Genomic DNA, 20210 nt, shown 5'->3' on the forward strand with positions numbered 1-20210 from the left:
TAAATGTTTCTTATGGTTACTGTGTCTTACATTATGTTTAGATAGTATTTTTACTCAGAACACTTCTGGACATCCTCCGAACCCACTGCATTCAAGGTCTTTAGTGGCAATGGATTCTACAAGTTTTTATTAACTTTCACAATTGAATCGTTTAAATATTTTTACCCCATTATTTTTGGGATGCACATTGTTCCTGACATATATTTAAAAAAAAAAAAAAAAGGAAGAGCAAACACCCAGATCTGCACTCCTTGCAATTAATGTACAATTTAGATGTGTAAGAAATGCTGCTTTCCTAAACCTGGAATTAGTTCAGAGTATGTTTTTACTATTTTCATCTCACATTACCTTTTTAACCCAAACCTGCAACAGCATCAGAGTCACCTAGCCTGTAAGGTTTCTCCGGTCACAGGATCATGTCAATGTCTCAACCAATTGCACCAAAAGCAGTCTCACCAATTTGGAGGTCACTTGGCCCATTTTAGACAATAGTGTAGTGTTCAGCAGAGCAAGGGAGCAATGAATTTATGCACCTTGCTTTCTATCTGTTTTCAATTTTCAATTTTTCTCCTTAGCGCCTTTGCTCACCCTAGGTTTTTCTCCCTAGATTGCAGTATATCTTTGTTTACTATCGTTATGTTTCAAAACTCATTTGAAGGAGGGGAGGCTATAAACAAATAATGCAAGTTAATCTCTGCATCTTCATTCCACCCTGTCAGCGCAACTGTCAGCAGTTCTGCCATATCACAGGCTTCCTGCAGTCCCTCTAATTTCACCTTATGTATCCATATGTGTCAGCTCGCAGCAGTGTTGCTGTTGGGTGCATAACTAGTGAGGGGAATACATTTGGAATGGGGTTGCTGCCCTTTTAGGAACTCTGCTCCTCAGATTAGACATTAAACAATAGGCCCCATCTGTCCATGTTTGGTGGCTAGTGGTGAGGGAGTAGTTCGGTCTCTATGTTCATTCAGTCTTTGGCATCTATGTTGCTAGTCCATGTAGTATATTTATTTTTCCTGGTGTCATGGCCAGTAACCCCTTTTTAAAACGTTTACTGCCCAAGGCGCTCTATGATCAATTAGTGAACCATAATGGCTTTCACAACTGGACAAGCTGGTAAGCTGCTTAGAGCAGGGACTGAGTCTTCCTCTGTGTTTGTAAAGCACTTAGAAAAATGTCCGTTCTCAGTCATTGATTCATTGATAACGTGGGGCCTGATTCTGAGTGGTGCTGAGCCCCATAACTCCTATGGACCTCAGCGGGAGTTGTAGGTGCAAAGCACCTTTCAGAATCAGGCTTATGTCTACTGCAGTATTAAGAAAAAGAATTTTAAAATATCATTACTGTGTTAATTAAGAACGTAAGGACAGTCTGGGTCAGACCAATGGTCCATCTACCCCAGTATTTTCTCTCCCACAGTGGCCAGTGCCAGAGCTTCAGGGGAAGTGTACAGAACAGGGCAGTTGGAGTGATCTACCTCTATCTTCCCCTCCCTGCTTCTGGCAGTCAGAGGTTCAGGGTCACCTCGGGCATGGGGCTGCATCCCTGACCATCTTGACTAATAGCCATCGATGGACCAATCCTCCGTGAATTTATCTAGTTCTTTTTTGAATCATACTTTTGACCAGCACAACATCCCATGGCAATGAATTCCACAGCATAATTGTGCATTGTGTGAAAAAGTATTTCCTTTTCTTTGTATTAAAAACCATCTGCGTATTCATTTAGTCAGGTGACACCTGGTTTTTGTATTGTGGGAAGGGTAAATAACCCTTTTGTATTCACTTTTTCCACACTGTTCATGACCTCTATCATATCCTCTTAATTGTCTCTTTTTTAAGCTGAACAGCACTAATCTTTCTAGTCTCTTCCTGGTATGAAAACCGTTCCATACTCTTGATCATCTTTGTTGCCCTTCTCTGAACCTTTTCCAGTTCCATTATATCCTTTTTTGATATGTGATAAGCAGAACTTGACACAGTATTCAAGGTGCGAGCGTACCATTGATTTCTATAGTGGCATTGTGATCTTTTCTGCCTTATTTTTTTTATCCCTTTCCTAATAGTTCCTAACATACTGTTAGCCTTTTTGACTGCTGCTGTGGATTGTGCCGAAGTTTTCAGACAACTATCCACAGTGATTCCAAGGTCTCTTTCTTGAGTGGTAACAGCTTATTTAAAATACTTCATTGTAGATGTGTAGTTGGGATTATTTTTTCTAGTGTGCATTACTTTGCACTTGTCAATGTTGAGTACATTAAGGCACTATATGAAACCAAACTGAAGATATTTTAAAATTTGTTCCCATTTCATTCTGTGAATTTCAGGTGTTCCATTAGACGCAGTATTCCTCTTACACAATAACTACGTAATGAAATATAGGGGTCAGAAATAATGAATGATCACTTTACCTGTTTCTTCTTGTTCAGTATTGATGACAACCAATGTGGTCAACATATGAGAAGTATTACAAGTTTTCTGTGTCATTATGATGGAGTTATTTTCAGATAGAGTGTTTTAGTAATTAACATCATCTTTCATTTCAGGGAGCAGCTTTACAACATCATCAGGAATATATGCAGGAAATAATTCACTCACAAATTCTACTGGATTTAATAGTTCACAGCAGGTAAACTTGTAAATAAAATAAAATGAAAGTTTGACAAAACTGTATTTCAAATAAGCAAGTCACACAATGCTTTCCCTTTCAAAAATTCTGAGCTCAGTAGTTTTTGATAAGAAGGACGGTGTCATTTCAAGGGATTTTTTCCTACTTGTTATCTCATAAAAGAACTAGCTGCATGATTATTTTTTACATTTGTTACGCAACTGCAATAATATATCTAATAGTAACCTGTGCAAGAAAATATATTAGAAGTATGTGAAATTTAGGTTTACTATTACAATCTCATGTTTGTCTGCTCTACTCTGTACAGTCCAGTGAAGATAGTGGAACTCAGACATGTGTTTTTACTTATATTTTGGAATGTATACTAAAAAGTAGCAAAACCTTGAAAGAAAACTCTGATGTTGCTTTTTGTCTGGTAGGAATATCCATCTTATCCTAGTTTTGGCCAGGGTCAATATGCACAGTATTATAATAGTTCACCATACCCTTCACATTATATGACAAGCAGCAACACCAGCCCAACAACACCGTCCACAAATGCAACATACCAGCTTCAAGAACCACCATCTGGCGTCACCAGTCAAGCAGTTACAGATCCTGCAGCAGGTAATTACATGGATTTTATTTTCCCTATGGGCCACATTTCTGTTAGTTGAAAGGTTTGGGTGGTATTTTTTTTTTTTTGGAGGCTTTTTCAAAATCTTTAGTGTATGGTGTCTCATGTACAGATGTACAGCACTGGCTAAGAAAAATTTAAGACAATGAATATTTAAATAAGGTTTTCCAGAGAAATACACAGTAATTTTTATTTATTTGCAATACTACTAAATACATTTTTTTAATTATGGGATATGGAAAAGCCTTTATACTGGACCAACTTCTGAGTCCCTTATACTCAGTGTTTACTTAGACAAATCCTATTAATTTCATCTGAATAAGGACCGAGTAAAAACCAAAAAGGCCTTCAAGATTTAACCCACTGTACACTTTGAAAGATTGTCTTTATATTGTAAATATTATAAGCAGAACCCATAATAATCTTTGTAATAGGTAGTTAAATTGGAAGTACTCGTGCAATCTTAAGAAGACACTTTCAGTGGCTTACAACTTTCCCCACATTTTTGGCTGAGATTTGGCAGTCTTAACTTAGTCAAGGAGGTTTTTTTTCCCCCTTTTTTGCAAACTTAAGTCAAACTGGGCCAGCTGTTTTTGAAAATTAAGAGTGATAAATATGCCTTTTTCATTATTAAAGAAAAAAAGTCTTTTCCTCCCCCAGTATCTCAAGCATATCAATAGTAGATGGCAGAAGCTTGAAATTTCTCAGGAAAAATAGCTCCTAGGTTGCAGATGTGCTTCTCAGTGATGTGGTAAAAATCCATTTGTGATTTGGCAAACTTATAAGAGGTTTTTAAAAACTTACTTTGCACATGCACAATGGATTTTGTAATGTGATCTCTTAATGTGATCTGCCAGCATTCTGTCAGTTTTGTACATGAATACATAACCAAAGAAAATTTAGGCAGTGCTGTGTCTTTCTGCACAGTTAGTTAAGGTGGGTTGGGAAGGAAGCAGGATACATATCGGAGACAGGACTCTTTCTGTACAATAGATGTGAATGTGTATGCAAGGCTGCAGGATTCACCTACTTTTCACTCAATGCTTTGGTTTATTTTGTTGTTTAATATTCTCAGTGGCTCACTGAGGTGTAATGACTTCAGGTGTTGTTAAGAAAACATTCTCCTTACTACAAAAAAACAAATATAGCCTCAAGTTTTAACTTCTTTCAAAACATACCATATAATTCTGATTCTGCAAATAACTTTTTAAAATTGTGTCGGGAAAGTATAGACTATTTGTTGCTTCTCTTTTTAAAAGTGATGTTCACAAATAAAACAGGGGGCCTATCCTGGCTTACTTAAAATTAGTGGCACAATCAAAGCTTGGTTTAATATTTAATAATACCAGTTTCAAACACAGTACTTCCACAAGTCTTGGCAGAGTCTTTGTGTCAGCTGCTTTTTAAAGGCCTCTGTCTGGCTAAAGTCTCCCTGAGAAATGAGGAATTATCTGATGTGCCATGAAGTGTGGTCTGTAAACTTGCATGGAAAAGTAATGCTTGGTGTAGCTTTCTTCATAGGGATGGGCTGTACCCTGTACCCAGCCTCCTTTCTTGTTCTCTTTTGCTCTCTGACAATGGAATCCATAAATGTGGTTGCATTTGTTACCAGCCCTGCCATTGCTCAACAGTATATCCTTGTTCTGCTTGCTCTTCTTCCCTCTTGGGTGCAATAGCTTTGCAGTTGAGATATTTGTGTTACAGATTTAATGACTGTAGGCATGTTTGTAACTCATCCTAATCACCTATGCAGTGGAGTAAGGAGGCTGTGTCACAGGGAGGAGAGCAGCCTCTGCAGGGTAGGGTAACCAGATGCCCCAAATATTATCACGACCATCCTGATATTAGGGGCTTTGACTTATATACGAACTGTACCATGCCCCTGATCCCATCTCTGATTTTTCACACTTGTTATCTGGTCACCGTACTGTAGGGCCTCTAACCCCATCCTTGTGAGGGGCAGGGCATGAACAGAGCCTTGTCTCTGAGCTGTCCAACACAATTGAGCTGGCATGGAAATAGATTGCTTCCCTGCCTCCTCCACCTTGAAACAAGGAGGGAATCAAGAACTAGACTGTGACTCTGAGTCACAATCTAGTTCCTGGTCTACGCGTGAGGCAGCGCAACTTTGTACTGCCCTTTAGTCGGGGTTTATGGCTATGCCTCAGTTGAGCTCCTGTGGTATTTTGAATACACATTCATGTGTGTATATGGTGCCCAAATGCGCTAGGCCCTTCAAAGAACATGGAAAAGACATGGTTCCAGTTCTGAAAAGCTAACAGTCTAAGATCTGTGCTTTTAATTTTACTCGCATGAGTAATTCTTTTAAAATCAATGGGACTATTCACATGGGTAATCACTTCTAGAAGGGTTGCTATCAAGATTATGGGATGGCTTATTCATGTACATACACATCTTTTTGGTTCTACTGCATTTTAAAAATGAAATTGTGGGAAGTGGAGCAGGGATGGAGTACACAGTATTGGAGCTGAACTGCTGTAGTGCTTTAGTGTAGACACTGCTTGCTCTGACAAAAGTAATTTAGTTGTACTATTGACCTAGTGCCGTCTACACCTGGGGTGAGGACAGCTTAACTACAGTTGCGGTGTGGATTTTTTCACAACTTTGAGCCAGGTAGCTGGGGCTACCTAAATTTTTTATGTACACCAGGCCTCATTCTAGAGCCACTGAAGTGTGAGCAGCGTGTTCCTGTCCAGTACAGAATCCTGGAGTCTTTAGGCAAGTAATTACTAGAGCAACTGTGTAACAGGAGTATTAATTATACAAGTTAAAAATCTCTTGAGAAAAAAGCATTATAATTTTAAAGCAGCTGCAGTTTAAAAAATGACTACTTTGTGTAAAGTTTTGATATTTAAGTTTACTATGAAAACATTTTCTCTCCCATATCCATCCATCATCATAGTTAGTGACATAGATATCCTTGGCTTGTGCAGTTCTCAATTAACTTTTATATATTTTATACTTTGTAAAATAATTTAGTTTAGAAATAGTGAGCAACTCAGAGTTTACCCTCCTTACATGAAACCACAATCATAATTTATTAGGTCACATTTCCAGAAAGAAAGAGTTGCATTATTCTTCAGATTGACCCTTAAAAGATTTTCCCAGTTTCCATAATACAGTATGTTTAAAAGATATTGCAAGTTGTTTTTATATTGCTCACACACCACGCAATGCAATGTAAAACAATAATAATTACTCTATTAGCCTGCTAAAATTATTCTGAAACACAGGTTACTGTTACCTTCATAAGCTAAACATTTTTTTCTTTAATACCATGCCATGCTCAATGCCACAGAATAAAAAGCCATTATGACTCCTTTTCCTTATCAGATTTCATAAAAGTAAATCAGAAGTAGTTGAGTGAACCAGAGCTGAGAGTTCATAATAGGCAAAGCCTGTCCATAACAACAGAACAGAAGCATGTGTTCTAGTGTGAAGTTATATGTTATATTTGTAACACATTAGTAGTGTTTCAATCTTATTATTGATTTTTTTCATAAATATAAAAGATTAAATATAAAGTATGTAGAAGTAAGAGGGAAGTACAGTGAATATACATAGAATATAAAATATTTAAAATAGGACTATGTAAGGGCAGAAATGATATTATATGCAATAAAGAAGGGCATAGAGAAGGTACGTTGGGTGCTCCTATTTATCTTTTCTGGTTAACAAGAAGGCATTCAATTAAACTGATGACAACAAATTTAAAAACCGATAAAAGGGAATGCATTTCTCACAACACATAATTAACTCAAGGAACTCATTGCCACAAGATGTCATGAGGACAAATATAAAATATGAAGAAATAGAACATCCATAGTTATTTTCATTACTATTTTAAAAAATAGTTCAGAAAAGAGAGAAAACATTACCTGATAGGAGTTAGGAAGAAACTTCTTCAGTAGATAGGACCTGTTCATTGCTGAGTTTCTTGCACCATCTTTTGAACCTGCTATTAGAGACAAGATCCTGAGAGAGATGGACCACCGTTCTGATTGTTTGGGTAATTCCTTTACTTTTGTTAACACAATAAATGTAAAATTATGATAAAATGATAAGTTTAGTCAAAGACTAGCTGGAGACTTAAAATAAGCAGGAGGTAACACTAACTAGATAACACTAGTGTAATTTATAGTGTATCCCTGTATAGACAAATAGACAAATATTTTAAATTTAGATGACTGAAATTAATGGTTACCCAAAAGAATTTACACTTTACAGTTTAAAAAAAATCCTAAATCCAGTAATCTGACCACCTCCATAACACAGGATAACATGGGGTTTCCCTGTACTGATTTGGCTCCATTCCTGTAAATGATCTCCCACACAGATCATCATCCACTCAGGATTTGGGCCATAGCTTTTAGCATTTTCTACACAATACTTTTGACTGAATTTGTCTGTTGTGAAAGTAGAAACACTTCTTTGTTACACAGGCGCACACACATACACCCATGCACACTCCTTTAGGCATGTCTATTTTTATCATTTTCTAAATTTTCCTTTACATTTTCCCTGTGTTATCCTTCCACATACATTGGTTATCTTATTCAGGACAATCAGTATCTACCTGGATAATCAGCATCCACCCAGACAACAATAATTTACCATCTTGGGCAGCCAGGTTCTATGGTCAGAATTTTCAAAAATTAGGTACCCTATGCTTGATGACTAAATAATTTTCAGAGGTTCTACTCAGTTGAAATCTGTAGGAAATGCAAATGTTCCTCACCTATGAAATTCAGGCCCCATCTCTACAAAAGTTTGGTTCTGTATATTTTATTAAACAAATGTCTGTTGTTGGGTCAGAACACTTTTAACACAGCCTTGCTATATTTTTTTTTCCTTTTAAATAAAAGGTTCTTCAGTTAAAACTTACAGCTATTAGAAAATTAAAAGTGAATGTCAGTTTAAAAGTAGAGGGAGATTAATTCAAATACATGCTTTTAAATAATATATTCTAATGTATTACTTATGATGTCATCTCCCAGGAAGAAGACTGTTTTTAGTCAAAATATTAATTTAAATATTATGCTGGAATGTACTATCTAATGGAGTTTATATTGGAATGTACATGTTAGCTATTGTTCAGGAAATGACATTTTTAAAGTTTAAATAACTGTATCCAACAATGACTTCTGTGTTTTGTTCAAATATCATGTATCTGCTTTTCTCTTTAGTGAGGTAGCTTTATACAGTTGAATTATTTTTATAGTTCAAGATGAAAATAATCATAGATTGAGACTTGAATCTCTTTTGGAGATTGTCTCATATGGTTTAACATTGTACATTTTACTCTGGTTTGTTGTTTTTTCTTCTAGAATATTTCATGTTAATTTAGTTGTTTCAGTTAAGTGCAAATTTGAGGACCAAACACATGGCTTCAAGTATATCAGCCCTGTTCATTTGATACATACAATCCTTACTTCTTTGAGTAATTATGACTCATGCAAGTAGTTGCATTGACTTCAAAGGCTTTTGGACCTTTAACTTAATCTGACCTTTGAACTCATTAGGAGTAAGAGTTCATGTGAGAAAGGATTGCCGTACATCCATTTGTCCATCCAAACTGCAGTACTTTGTTTATATTCAGATAGACTGCTGCACATATTAAATTAATATTGATATTAGCATTAGGATTTATTGAACTTGAGAGAGTAATTAATCTTGATGTCCACTGAAATAAGAAATCAGTATATGTGTTGCTGCATGATGGAAATTCCCACTGTCTTCACGAGAAATGTGTGGAAATCTTTCATTATGGACCTGGAAGAGAAATCTGAGAAGTTATTCTTTTGAAACTGAAATTCTAAAGAGAGGAATTAATAAAATATCCAAAAAACCACCCAGCAACCAAACCCTGCTACTTATCTCATGAAGGGTAAATTTTCACATCTCACTACAGCCAGTCATGAGTAGTAATTTGCACAGGATATCTGTTTGGTTAACATTGTTCAAGACCTCATTGTTATTGAACATAAGGATGTTAAGAATAGAAACGTATTGTTTGTCATGGGAGTGTTATCAGGCTTTTTCTTACATGTGTAACAATAGTAAATATTTTTGTACATACATTTTGCTAAAACATAATAGATCATGCATTCGTTAGGGAAAATTCTGTGTCCCATTTTGAAATTACTCATCCAGTAATTTAAGTGTTGAGGAGGCCTTTGAAGAATACCTTCGAAAATACAAGGATTAGGAAAATAAGGATTAAATTTTTAAAATTGGCCCTATCTTGAGTAATCAAAGACTCTATGCCTCTGTTTCATATTATACTTAGAAAGAATTCCTTTGAACCGAAAAGGTGACATCTGAAAATATAGGCTCATTAACTTTCCAGTTCTTAAAAGTTTTGAAGTTTGAATATCAGACTTCTAATCTCTATCATTTGCACCTGTGATTTTGAACTCTCAGGTCATAGTGAAGATAATGGTAAAGAGATGTTTTGAAAATTTGGCCCAGAATGAAATTAACAGAGGTGAAAAAATTATTCCAAATTACAGCAAATTTAAAAAATTTTATAGGGATTTTGGAGAAACAATAGAGAGATGTGCCTATGTATGATTTTTGGTTGTGAGGATTTTCTGGAGTTTTTCCATTTGAATTGTTACTTCTCTCTGATTACTTAAGGCTGCTGGTTAATGGAGTTAGTTTATTTGTATGTCAGTAATATTGCTGCTGTGTAATTAGTGTAGGCCTAATTATCATCAGTGCAGATCTAATTATTATCAGTGCACTCAGAGCTTTTGTTCTATTTTTTAATGTCAAATCTAAAGAAATAAATAAAACAAAGTAAAACTGACTTTTTGATTGTAAACTGAAAGGTGAAAGTCATTTTTGTTTCAGCAGAGTACAGTACAATCCACAGTCCATCAACACCCATTAAAGATTCTGATTCAGATAGATTGCGTCGTAGTTCTGATGGAAAGTCACGTGGGCGAGGCAGAAGAAACAATAATCCTTCACCGCTGCCTGACTCTGACCTGGAGGTATGTTATATAGTTTACTCTGTATTTAGTGGAGATTCTGCTATCTTTACAATTGCTTTGAAGAGAGGGACTTATTTATAGATCAGAAATACGACAGTGTGGCTGGTGGAACATATTCCACCTAAACTCTTTTTTGATGGAAATTGAGTTTACAGCTCAACAAAGTTTTTATGAAAAATTCTGCTTTCCATGGAAAAATTTGATTTTTTTTGTCAAAAAAAAAAAAAAAAAAAAGAATGAATGTCTGAAAACAAAAATGTTTCCCTCAAAACCCAAAATGTTTCATTTTGGATATGTTACTACAGTGCCTCATGGTGCTTTAGTGGCTTTGTGTCCCCTTCTCTTCTATGGGCTGCGCTCCCTGGCCAGACTATATCTCCCATGATGCATCATGGCCAGGGACTCCCATGATGCGCAGGATCCCCTCCCCAGTAAGGAAGACTGTTGTACATCATGGCAGATATTGTCAGTCCAGAGGGATGAAATATTTTTATTTTGCATTTTGAATTTTTGCCAAAAAGTCAAAATTGTCTGGAAAATATTGACAAAAACAACGCTTTGGGGGAAAATAACATTTCCAACCAGCTCTAAATGGCACAAACATAATTTACTGTGGGTAAGATTTTTAAAAACCCCTAAGTCCTGTTGAAAGTGGACTTAAACTCCTAAAGTGATAAGTGCTTTAGCAAATTTTAGTTTCAAAGGTTATACTGAATAGCAGTTTACTTAGGCTGTTTATTTCGAATACTATACAGAAGAAGAAAATTCAGATATGATAGGTTTCATTTTCAGTTTTTTTATTTAATATATTTCAGATTTTCCCCATAAGTGGCTTTGAAATAACATATGATACTATTCTATTTTTGTTTATTTAACTATAATTATATTTATATCTTAATAGAATAATTTAGTATAGTAGTAATTGTAGTACAAAACTAACAGATTGTTTTACTCCATTCTGGAACAACTTGCCAGTTTTTCTGAAAATAGTATGGAAACCATCATTTTAGTATATGACCCTTTTAATACAATTTTCTCATTTGTACATTTAATGATTCAAGTATCTGTACAGAGGGACACATTGATTTTTTTTTTTTTTTTAACAGAGAGTATTTATTTGGGATTTGGATGAGACAATCATCGTTTTCCATTCCTTGCTTACAGGGTCCTATGCTAACAGATATGGAAGGGTAAGTGTCAAGGAACTAATTTAAAGTAATGTACTCCTGCATATGTGTTGTTCCACAGAAAGCACCAGAATGTTAGGAGAATGTCACGAGAGACAAATTAAGGTTGAAGTATAAAGGGAATAGATAGAAAGACTGAGCGGTTTTTTCTCACCTCCATTCCTTCCTTACCTTTTATAAGAGAAACATTACATTATTGGGAGCAAAAATTGTGCTACTTAGAGGTTTGATCATAGGGAGTGCTGAGTGCCTCTAGTTCCCATTGACTTTATGCTGGGTTACAAAAGTTCAGCTCCTTTCAGGAAATGCTTGATGACTTGTGGGTTAAGGTACTGCATTTTCTTTTGGTCCACTGACTGATAGTGCCTCAAATAGGTATAAATGAGGAAAAACTACTTTTGGGGCAGTGATGGATCAGTACAATATTTTTGTCCACACTTAAATTTTTTATTTGAATGTTAATTGTTCATTTTTAAGTGTCTGCTTGTGAATTTAGCCTTGCTGCTGTTCATGTCCTAAGAGAGCGTAGGAGGAGTTTTGTATGTTACTTTGGAATAGTGGTTTCACAACCACTTCCCATAAGAGAAACACAATTGTAAAGTAAATGAAAGCAGTTTATAAATTGGTGTGTCCTAGGGAAATGTTTCACAATTCTCTGAGTTTTTATAAAACAAAATGACTTGTGACTGAAATATTCATGATCTGTCTCTTGAGTTTGATTTAAATCTGCCTGGTTTATCAGCCATGTTGATTGTATTATCTATTTTTTAAACATCATGATCACATGAATTGCTTATGTACTGTTAAGGAATTCTCATGTTTGATTTAGGAATAATTTTGAAGTTAATAAGTGAATGAATTGATAGTCTAGTAGCCTGCAGCCTACTGTGCATAAGTTACAATCCATTTTATAAGATTTTAAAGACCAAAAGATGACTAACTTGGAATCCATTGCTTCAGGAATAACACTCTGATATTATAATTCTGCATCATTCTTTTTTTTATTATGTGAAAAAGTTAGCATAGAGCTATCCAAAACTACCTTTCAGTTTACTGAGCTACTCTTCTGAAAACTGGTTCATTATGTTAATAAATCCTCATTTTCACTTACAGTTGATGAAATTAAAGTATAAGTAAAATTGCTGCTGTATTCTAAGATAAATAAAATTGTTCTTTCTTAATCGTTGGAATCTACTTGTTTATTATGGGCCTAATTCTACAGCTCTTTGTCACACTGAGTAACACGCATTCAAACAAATAGTCCTGTTGACAATAAGTGCTACTCAACATGCACAAGGTTTATATAACCAAACCCAGTATTTTCAGGGCTGGATTTTCAAAGTCTGATGCCTAAATCTCATTGAAACATTTGGGTTTAATTTCACATGCTAATCTTGTCAATTATTTAGGTGTGAGCCTAAAATGATCAAACCCTGAATTCTCCTGGCAAAAACTGTGGGGTTAATAATTTCAGAATGAATTATGATGTTTGATTCCCAGCTTATTATTTTGTAGCAATGTGAGGTACACACATGCTGTGAGTGGCTGAATATGTAAGTTAAAAGGAGATGAGTGACAACATGATAGCACTTCAAACTATAGAAACCAGTTACTTGAGACATGGCTTAGTCACACTGCTGATGCATATGTGACAGAATGTCTACCATTCAGTAAATACACACTGGATCTCATAGCCACACTTCAGAATTAGGCCATGTTCAAGCAACATGCATAACAAGAAGTTTAGAGTGTATTCCACCTTCTTTGGACATTACCTGTGGGAATAAAGCATGTTTGATGTTAGAAGGAACTGTTTTAAAGGGAAGAAGATGGAGATTCAAGGTAGCCTTCGCTTTGAAAGAGAATTTTGGAACATCTTAGAATAAGCAGGGAGTGTACATGGCTTGCAGTTTCCAGCTTTAATAGTAAAAATGTGCACTTCAGATTCATGTCTGCTTTAGTATGTTGCATTGACCCCATAAGGTCTTCACAATTTAAACTGTTATGAAAAATATTAAGTGACTTCTACGGACTTTGGATCACACCCAAAGTGCTGTCAAACGCACAACAGTGAGCTAACTGGAAAAAAAATATTTTTCTTCTTTTTTGTTTTATAATAATCTTATGGGTTATTTATGACAATAATAGGTGCACTATTTTTAGATAGAAATGTGATTTTCCCATTTGATGGTGTCTAAGTTTTATGACATCAGTATTACCAGCCCCCACCATTCAAAAATCATAATCCAGGCCCCCAAAATAGTGAGATTTTAATTTTTTTGTACTTTTTTATTTGCTTTCTGGTTTTTAAGTCTTTAGGCTTCACATTTTCAAATTTTTATCCACAACTAGGAGGGTTAGAAACTAAATTTTTAATGAAATCTGAGGTTCTCACATAATCAGTTAACTGCAGGAGCTGAATTTTTAAGGAAAGCATTAAATACTGTGAGAAATGGCAACACTTGTTCCCTCTTGATCCACTTTACTAATGCCTGAGTGAGCTCTTCTGGAGGTGCCTGTGAGTAGTGATATAGGAACTGTTGCTAAACAGGTAATTTTTTTTGTCTGTCTGTCTGTCTGTCTCTCTCTCTCTTTTTTTTGGGGGGGGGGTGGAAGGGGGGAGGCTCTACCTCTCTCCTACTGTTTTTCTTCTGGTTTTGCTCCCCTTTTCCATCTGCCATCTTTTCTGTTTATATCACCTCTGTTTATCTTTTTCTCACTTTTTTTTCTCCTGTCCCTCAGATGTTATGAACAAAATCATAAACATGCTTTAGTGTTTGCAGGTCAGTGTTTAAGCTGGAGACTGGGACATTTTTCTTCCCAGTTGAAAGAGATGTTTCTATTTCCAAAAATAGATGTCTGAAATGAGTAAAATAATATAAATGTACTAACTAAAAATATTGTTGGAATTATGTTGTAATGTGCTTTTAAGCAAAAGCTACATATATAAGAGAGAGGGAGATCTGCCTACTCCAACGCTTGTGGTTAAGAGTTATTTTAATTGATATTGGAATTGCTAGCATCCACATAAACCTGATGTTTTGAACCAGCTGCCTGCTAAGCTGGAAGCTGGGAAAAAGTTGATGCCCCATGTATGGTACTAATAACTTGTGACAGGTGGATATACAGCAGGAATGGCACTAGAAATGCTGTGGCCCTTATGTATTTTCATTTTCTGTGAAATCTTTTACATAATTACCGGGGAATAGTTGTTTACTTATAAGATATTTTTTAGATGGGAGTAGGAGGGTTATATATATTTTAAAGATTTGAGAAAAACAAAACACGTGTTTCATTTAAGCCTTCAATTGTTACTGGCAAGCCTAAGTAGAAAATAAGCACAGCTGTGTACTCAGTGATCTTTCCAGTTTTTCAACTTATTTTCCCCCTGACAAAGGCATCAAATGGGTAGAAATTGAAAATGACATATATACAATGTTTGTGGCTCTAATACCGGTATTCAAAAGAAGAGACCTGTTTAACAGATTCAGCAGTGGTATTTCTTCTGTCAACTGAGTGGTTTCTTTTTCAGAGGTTTGTACCTGATTTTGGCCATTCCTTAAAAGATGCTCACATTGAACTGCAAATCCTAATAAATGAGAACAGATTGTTAGCCTCTCTTTTCATTGTGTCACATCTCTCAGTAATGACTTGGCAATTAGTAGCTTTAAATTCCAAAAGGGGGCCCAGCATCGTAAATTTTTCTGGCCTTATCTTAGTCTTGTCATCTTTAGCTTTAGCCACCATCCTAACTAATCAAAGTACACACTGAACTGCTGTAAAACACCCTCACTGACCACAGGTCGTGTTTGTTACTGGTGCAGTTACATCAGCGCAACTACAATGGAGGCTAAAACCCTAATATAGAGAACTCCTTAGATGCCACTAAATATGGTACCCAAGGCAGCAGTCTAACAAAGTTTTGGGCACAACAAACCCTTCAAATCAAGTATTTGGTGCTTAATCAAAAATGTACGTTTTATTTTATGCTTCATCTCTTGCATTTATAGGGTTTGATCTGACATTTTTCAGAAAATGTCACTGATCTTGTTTTTCTTTTTTTTCCCTAGGTAAATTAACAATGTTCCTTGAGAGAGAACCCCACTTTGTTGTGTATAATAGTTTAAAATAACATTTGAGCTAAATAGTCCATCTCATACAATTTAAAAATATATCTATTCTGACTCAAGTGTATGTTTAAAAAAAAGTTGTTAAAATTAAACATTCATTGACAATCAAATTTTCTTCACAATATTGTTTAGAGACCCTTTTAAAAAAAATTTGCTTGTGATATTGTAACAATTGTGTAGGGCCAGAATCTTCCACTGTTTTCCGAAATAACATGCAAGATTGTGAATGGGCATGAGAATAAAAATTGAATGGGACTGGTTCAGTTATCTGGTGGTGGTGTTTTATTATTGAAGTGCCAAAGTGGTGCTTGATATTAGTGATCTGCACTAACATGTGCAAGTCCAGTGTTGGGACACAGTTCCAGTTGCTAGCTCCCTAGGTTGGCAGGAGCTGGGAGTTCTGTGGCACTAGCACAGTCCGCCCTTAGAAGGAGGAAGTGTTTTACTTCATTGAATAGCAATCCCTGCAACTGAAATAAGGAATTTTGATGAACTATGCAGGATGGTGAGATTATAAGGCTGCACAGAGATGGCATATGTGGGGCAAGCTGTAAAATGTAGTTCTGCAAAACTACCAGCATTACAAGGGAGGAAATACAATAGTCTTACTCATACTTTAAGGCAGGCAGATGAATCTTCACATTTGCATTACAAATCAAAAGGTTCTCTTCTGAAATTTTTGCTGATGCAAAATGTAAATACAAGACTGATTTATAAGGGCAAAGTGCTTATTACTATCAAAAAAATGGCATGATGAAGGTGTAGCAATACACTAAAATCCTCTTTTGGGGATTCAGACGTATTTATTTAAATTAGAAAAATGCTCATTTTTGTGTGTCGATAACAACATAAGAATGGCCATACTGGCTCAGACCAATGGTCCATCTAACCCAGTATCCTCTCTTCCGACAGTGGCCAATGCCAGGTGCTTCAGAGGGAATGAATAGAACAGGTAATCATCAAGTGATTCATCCTGCCGGCCATTCCCAAACAGAAATCCCTGCCTATCCTGGCTAATAGCCATTGATAGACCTTCCCTCCATGAACTCATCAAGTTCTTTTTTGAACCCTGTTATAGTTTTAGCCCTCACAACATCCTCCGGAAAGGAGTTCCACAGGTTGCCTGTGCGTTGGGTGAAAAAATACTTCCTCTTGTTTGTTTTTAAACCTGCTGCCTATTAATTTCATTGGGTGACCCATAGTTTTTGTGTTATGAAAAGGAGTAAATAATACATCCTTATTTACTTTCTCCACACCAGTCATGATTTTATAGACCTCTATCATATCCCCCCTTAGTCTTCTCTTTTCCAAGCTGAAAAGTCCCAGGCTTATTAATCTTTCCTCAGATGGAAACCTTTCCATACCCCTAATCATTTTAGTTGCCCTTTTCTGTACCTTCTCCAATTCCAATATATATTTTTTGAAATGGGACAATCCAGATCTGCATGCAGTATTCAAGATGTGGGCAAACCATGGATTTATAAAGAGGCAATATATGTTCTGTCTTATTATCCCTTTCCTAATGATTCCCAACATTCAGTTAGCTTTTTTGACTGCCACTGCACGTTGAGTGGATATTTTCAGAGAGCTATCCACAATGACTCCAAGATCTCTTTCTTGAGGGGTGGCAGCTAATTTAGACCCCCATCATTTTATATGTACAATTACATTACTTTGCATTTATCAGTTTTGCATTTCATTTGCTTTTTTGCTGCCCGGTCACCCAGTTTTGTGAGATCCCTTTGTAACTCTTCACAGTCTGCTTTGGACTTAACTATCTTGAGTAGTTTTGTATCATCTGCAGATTTTGCAACCTCACTGTTTACCCATTGTTCCAGATCATTTATGAATATGTTGAACAATACTGGTCCCAGTACAGATCCTTGGGGACACCACTATTTACCTCTCTTCATTCTGAAAACTGATCATTTATTCCTACCCTTTGTTTCCTATCTTTTAACCAGTTACTGATCCAGGAGAGGACAGTCCCTCTTATCCCATAACTGCCTACTTTACTTAAGAGCCTTTGGTGAGGGACCTTGTCAAAGGCTTTCTGAAAATCTAAGTACATTATATCCACTGAATCACCCTTGTCCACATGCTTGTTGACCCTCTTGAAGAATTATAGTAGATCGGTGAGGCATGATTTTCCTTTACAAAAATCATGTTGACTCTTTTGCAACAAATCGTATTTATCTATATGTCTGATAATTCTGTTCTTTACTATAGTTTCAACCAATTTGTCTGATACTGAAGTTAAGCTTACTGGCCTTGTAATTGCAAGGATCACCTCTGAAGCCTTTTTTTAAAAATTGGCATCATATTAGCTATCCTCCAGGCACCTGGTACACAAGCTGATTTAAATGATAGATTACATACCACAGTTAGTTGTTCTGCAATTTCACATTTGAGTTCCTTCAGAACTCTTGGGTGGACACTATCTGGTTATGACTTTTTACTGTTTAATTTATCAAGTTGTTCCAAAACCTCCTAAATTTTTATTTTATTATGGTCACTATTACCAAGCGGTTCAGCTATATTCACCTCTTGGTTCAGATCTTGTGCTACCTTTAGGACTAAATCAAGAATTGCCTCTCCTCTTGTGGGTTCCAGGACTAGCTGCTCCAAAAAGCAGTCATTTAAGGTGTCAAGAAACTATCTCTTCATCCCTTCCTGAGGTGACATGTACCCCCCAATATGAGGATAGTTGAAATCCCCCAATATTACTGAGTTTTTTATTTTTATAGTCTCTAATCTCCCTGAGTATTTCACAGTCACTATCAGCATCCTGGTCAGGTTAGTATATCCCTACTGCTATAGTCTTATTATTCAAGCATGGAATTACTATCCATAGAGATTCTATGGCACAGTTTGGTTCATTTAAGGTTTTTATTTCATTTGGCTGTAAGCTTTCTTTCACATATAGTGCTACTCCCCCACCAGTATGGCCTATTCTGTCCTTCCAATATATTTTGTTACCCTGATATTAGTGTGTCCCATTGATTATCCTCATTCCACCAAGTTTCTGTGATGCCTATTATATCAATATCCTCATTTAATATGAGGCACTCAGGTTCTCCCATCTTAATATTTAAGTCCATCCATTTGATAGTGAATTGTATGCAACATTTTTTCTATGCCATAGAGCTTCTTTATTTGGACATCCGTGTTTCTAAATGCTTCTTTGCAAAATATTCGATCAAATTAGCTTAGATTTCATTTTCTATTCTCTGGAAATATCAGACCAAGTTGCCAAATCAACAAATCTTTTTTCAACTGTTTTTTTGCCAATACTGCATAGTGTCTTGTGACAGATAAATGTTTGAGAATTTCAGAAATCTTGTTGAAAAACCTATTAATTTGATTGATAAAGGAAAAAACTGGAAGCTAAACCTATTAAAGAACTCATTTTGAGTTGCCATCAGTTGTAGAATCTAAGCAGATTAAAGAAAAAAGAGAACTGTTGTTCCTGCAATCCTGTTTTTATTATAAAATATAATACCTGATGAACTAATGTTTGGTTAATTGAATGTGTCATGAAGCACTATAACATACTCTTTCAAAGCTGTCTTGTGTGCTCTTGGATATTCTTGAGAAAGCATTTTAAGTGAGAGAATGTACATCAAATAAAAATATTAGACTCATTTCAATTTTCAGATAGAAAATATATAAAACATAAAAATCAAAACAGGACAAACATCTGTAATGCATTTGGTAACCATAATGCTGAACACACTTTTTGAGTTTATTAGCTCAGTAAGGAGTAAGTTGTTAGGGTAATTTCTGCAGAGAATTTAAAGTGTGTTCTGTATTAATAACAAACAATAGATTTGTTCATTCTGCATGGGTGGGCTATATTTAAAGAATAATTAAAACATAGTTTTGCAGAGAATTAAAGAGTTACTTTATATGTTATTGCTGTTTGTAAATTAAATATTAATGGTGATTTATTAAAGGCAATAGTTACGCTAATGACCACATCCACTTACTCATTGGAGTTTGCTGAAGTGACGATTGTATGATTGAGCTCATGGTTGTTTTAAACCTGTGTACAGTACTTAAATCTTGGAGGGCAAGGGAGGTCCCAATCCTGCAGCTGGAACAGCATAAGTGGACCCCTTACATCTGTGCAGAGCTCCATTGAAGGCAGTGATGCTCTGCATGGATGCAAGGGTTTGCCCAGTTGCAGAATCAAGGTTTTTGTTACCAACAGATTTAAAACATCCTTTAAAATGTTGACATATTAGGTACTTTGGTGCAAGGTTTTAGGGTAACCCAAATGTAAGTATGTATACAGACCCATCAGTTGATATATTTAGTATTCTCTGTTTCTGAGGAATATTTCATCTAGCACCGTGGTGCCCTCAGGATCTTTCATAGTGGCTCGCCGTTCCCCTCCTGCTGGTTGCAGAAGGGAGCCGCTGCCTAAGGTCCCAGGTGGAGTGCGTTGCCGCGGGGTTACAAGACCAGTGCAGGCTCCTTGCTGCAGCCCAGAAGATGGGAGATCAGTGCTCCCCTCCCCCTGGTTGCATCAGGGAGCATGGCTAAGCGCTCTGCCTGGGTCCCTAGGCACTGGGGTCCTTGCTGGAGCCAGTAGGAAGGGAGCACTGCTCTCCTGTCTTCCTGGCTG

General features: G+C 36.1%; 1 protein-coding gene across 6 annotated transcripts in view; it reads left to right on the forward strand.

The window, feature by feature from the left end:
- The window catches only part of EYA1 (EYA transcriptional coactivator and phosphatase 1), a 215895-nt gene that overhangs the window by 146345 nt on the left and 49340 nt on the right, over nucleotides 1-20210 (forward strand). For 4 of the 6 annotated variants that reach the window (XM_067553627.1, XM_067553624.1, XM_067553623.1 and 1 more), the window contains 4 exons: nucleotides 2546-2628; nucleotides 3048-3234; nucleotides 10121-10263; nucleotides 11370-11453. In XM_067553627.1, the coding sequence (XP_067409728.1) occupies nucleotides 2546-2628; nucleotides 3048-3234; nucleotides 10121-10263; nucleotides 11370-11453 (497 nt within the window). The remainder of the gene's footprint in view (nucleotides 1-2545; nucleotides 2629-3047; nucleotides 3235-10120; nucleotides 10264-11369; nucleotides 11454-20210) is intronic. The other 2 variants (XM_067553628.1, XM_067553625.1) reach the window with 1 other exon arrangement.

This window comes from Emydura macquarii, unplaced genomic scaffold, assembly GCF_026122565.2.
Source record: "Emydura macquarii macquarii isolate MOO-44397 ecotype Brisbane River unplaced genomic scaffold, CSIRO-AGI_Emac_v2 contig_1477, whole genome shotgun sequence".
NCBI classification, from domain to species: domain Eukaryota; kingdom Metazoa; phylum Chordata; order Testudines; family Chelidae; genus Emydura; species Emydura macquarii.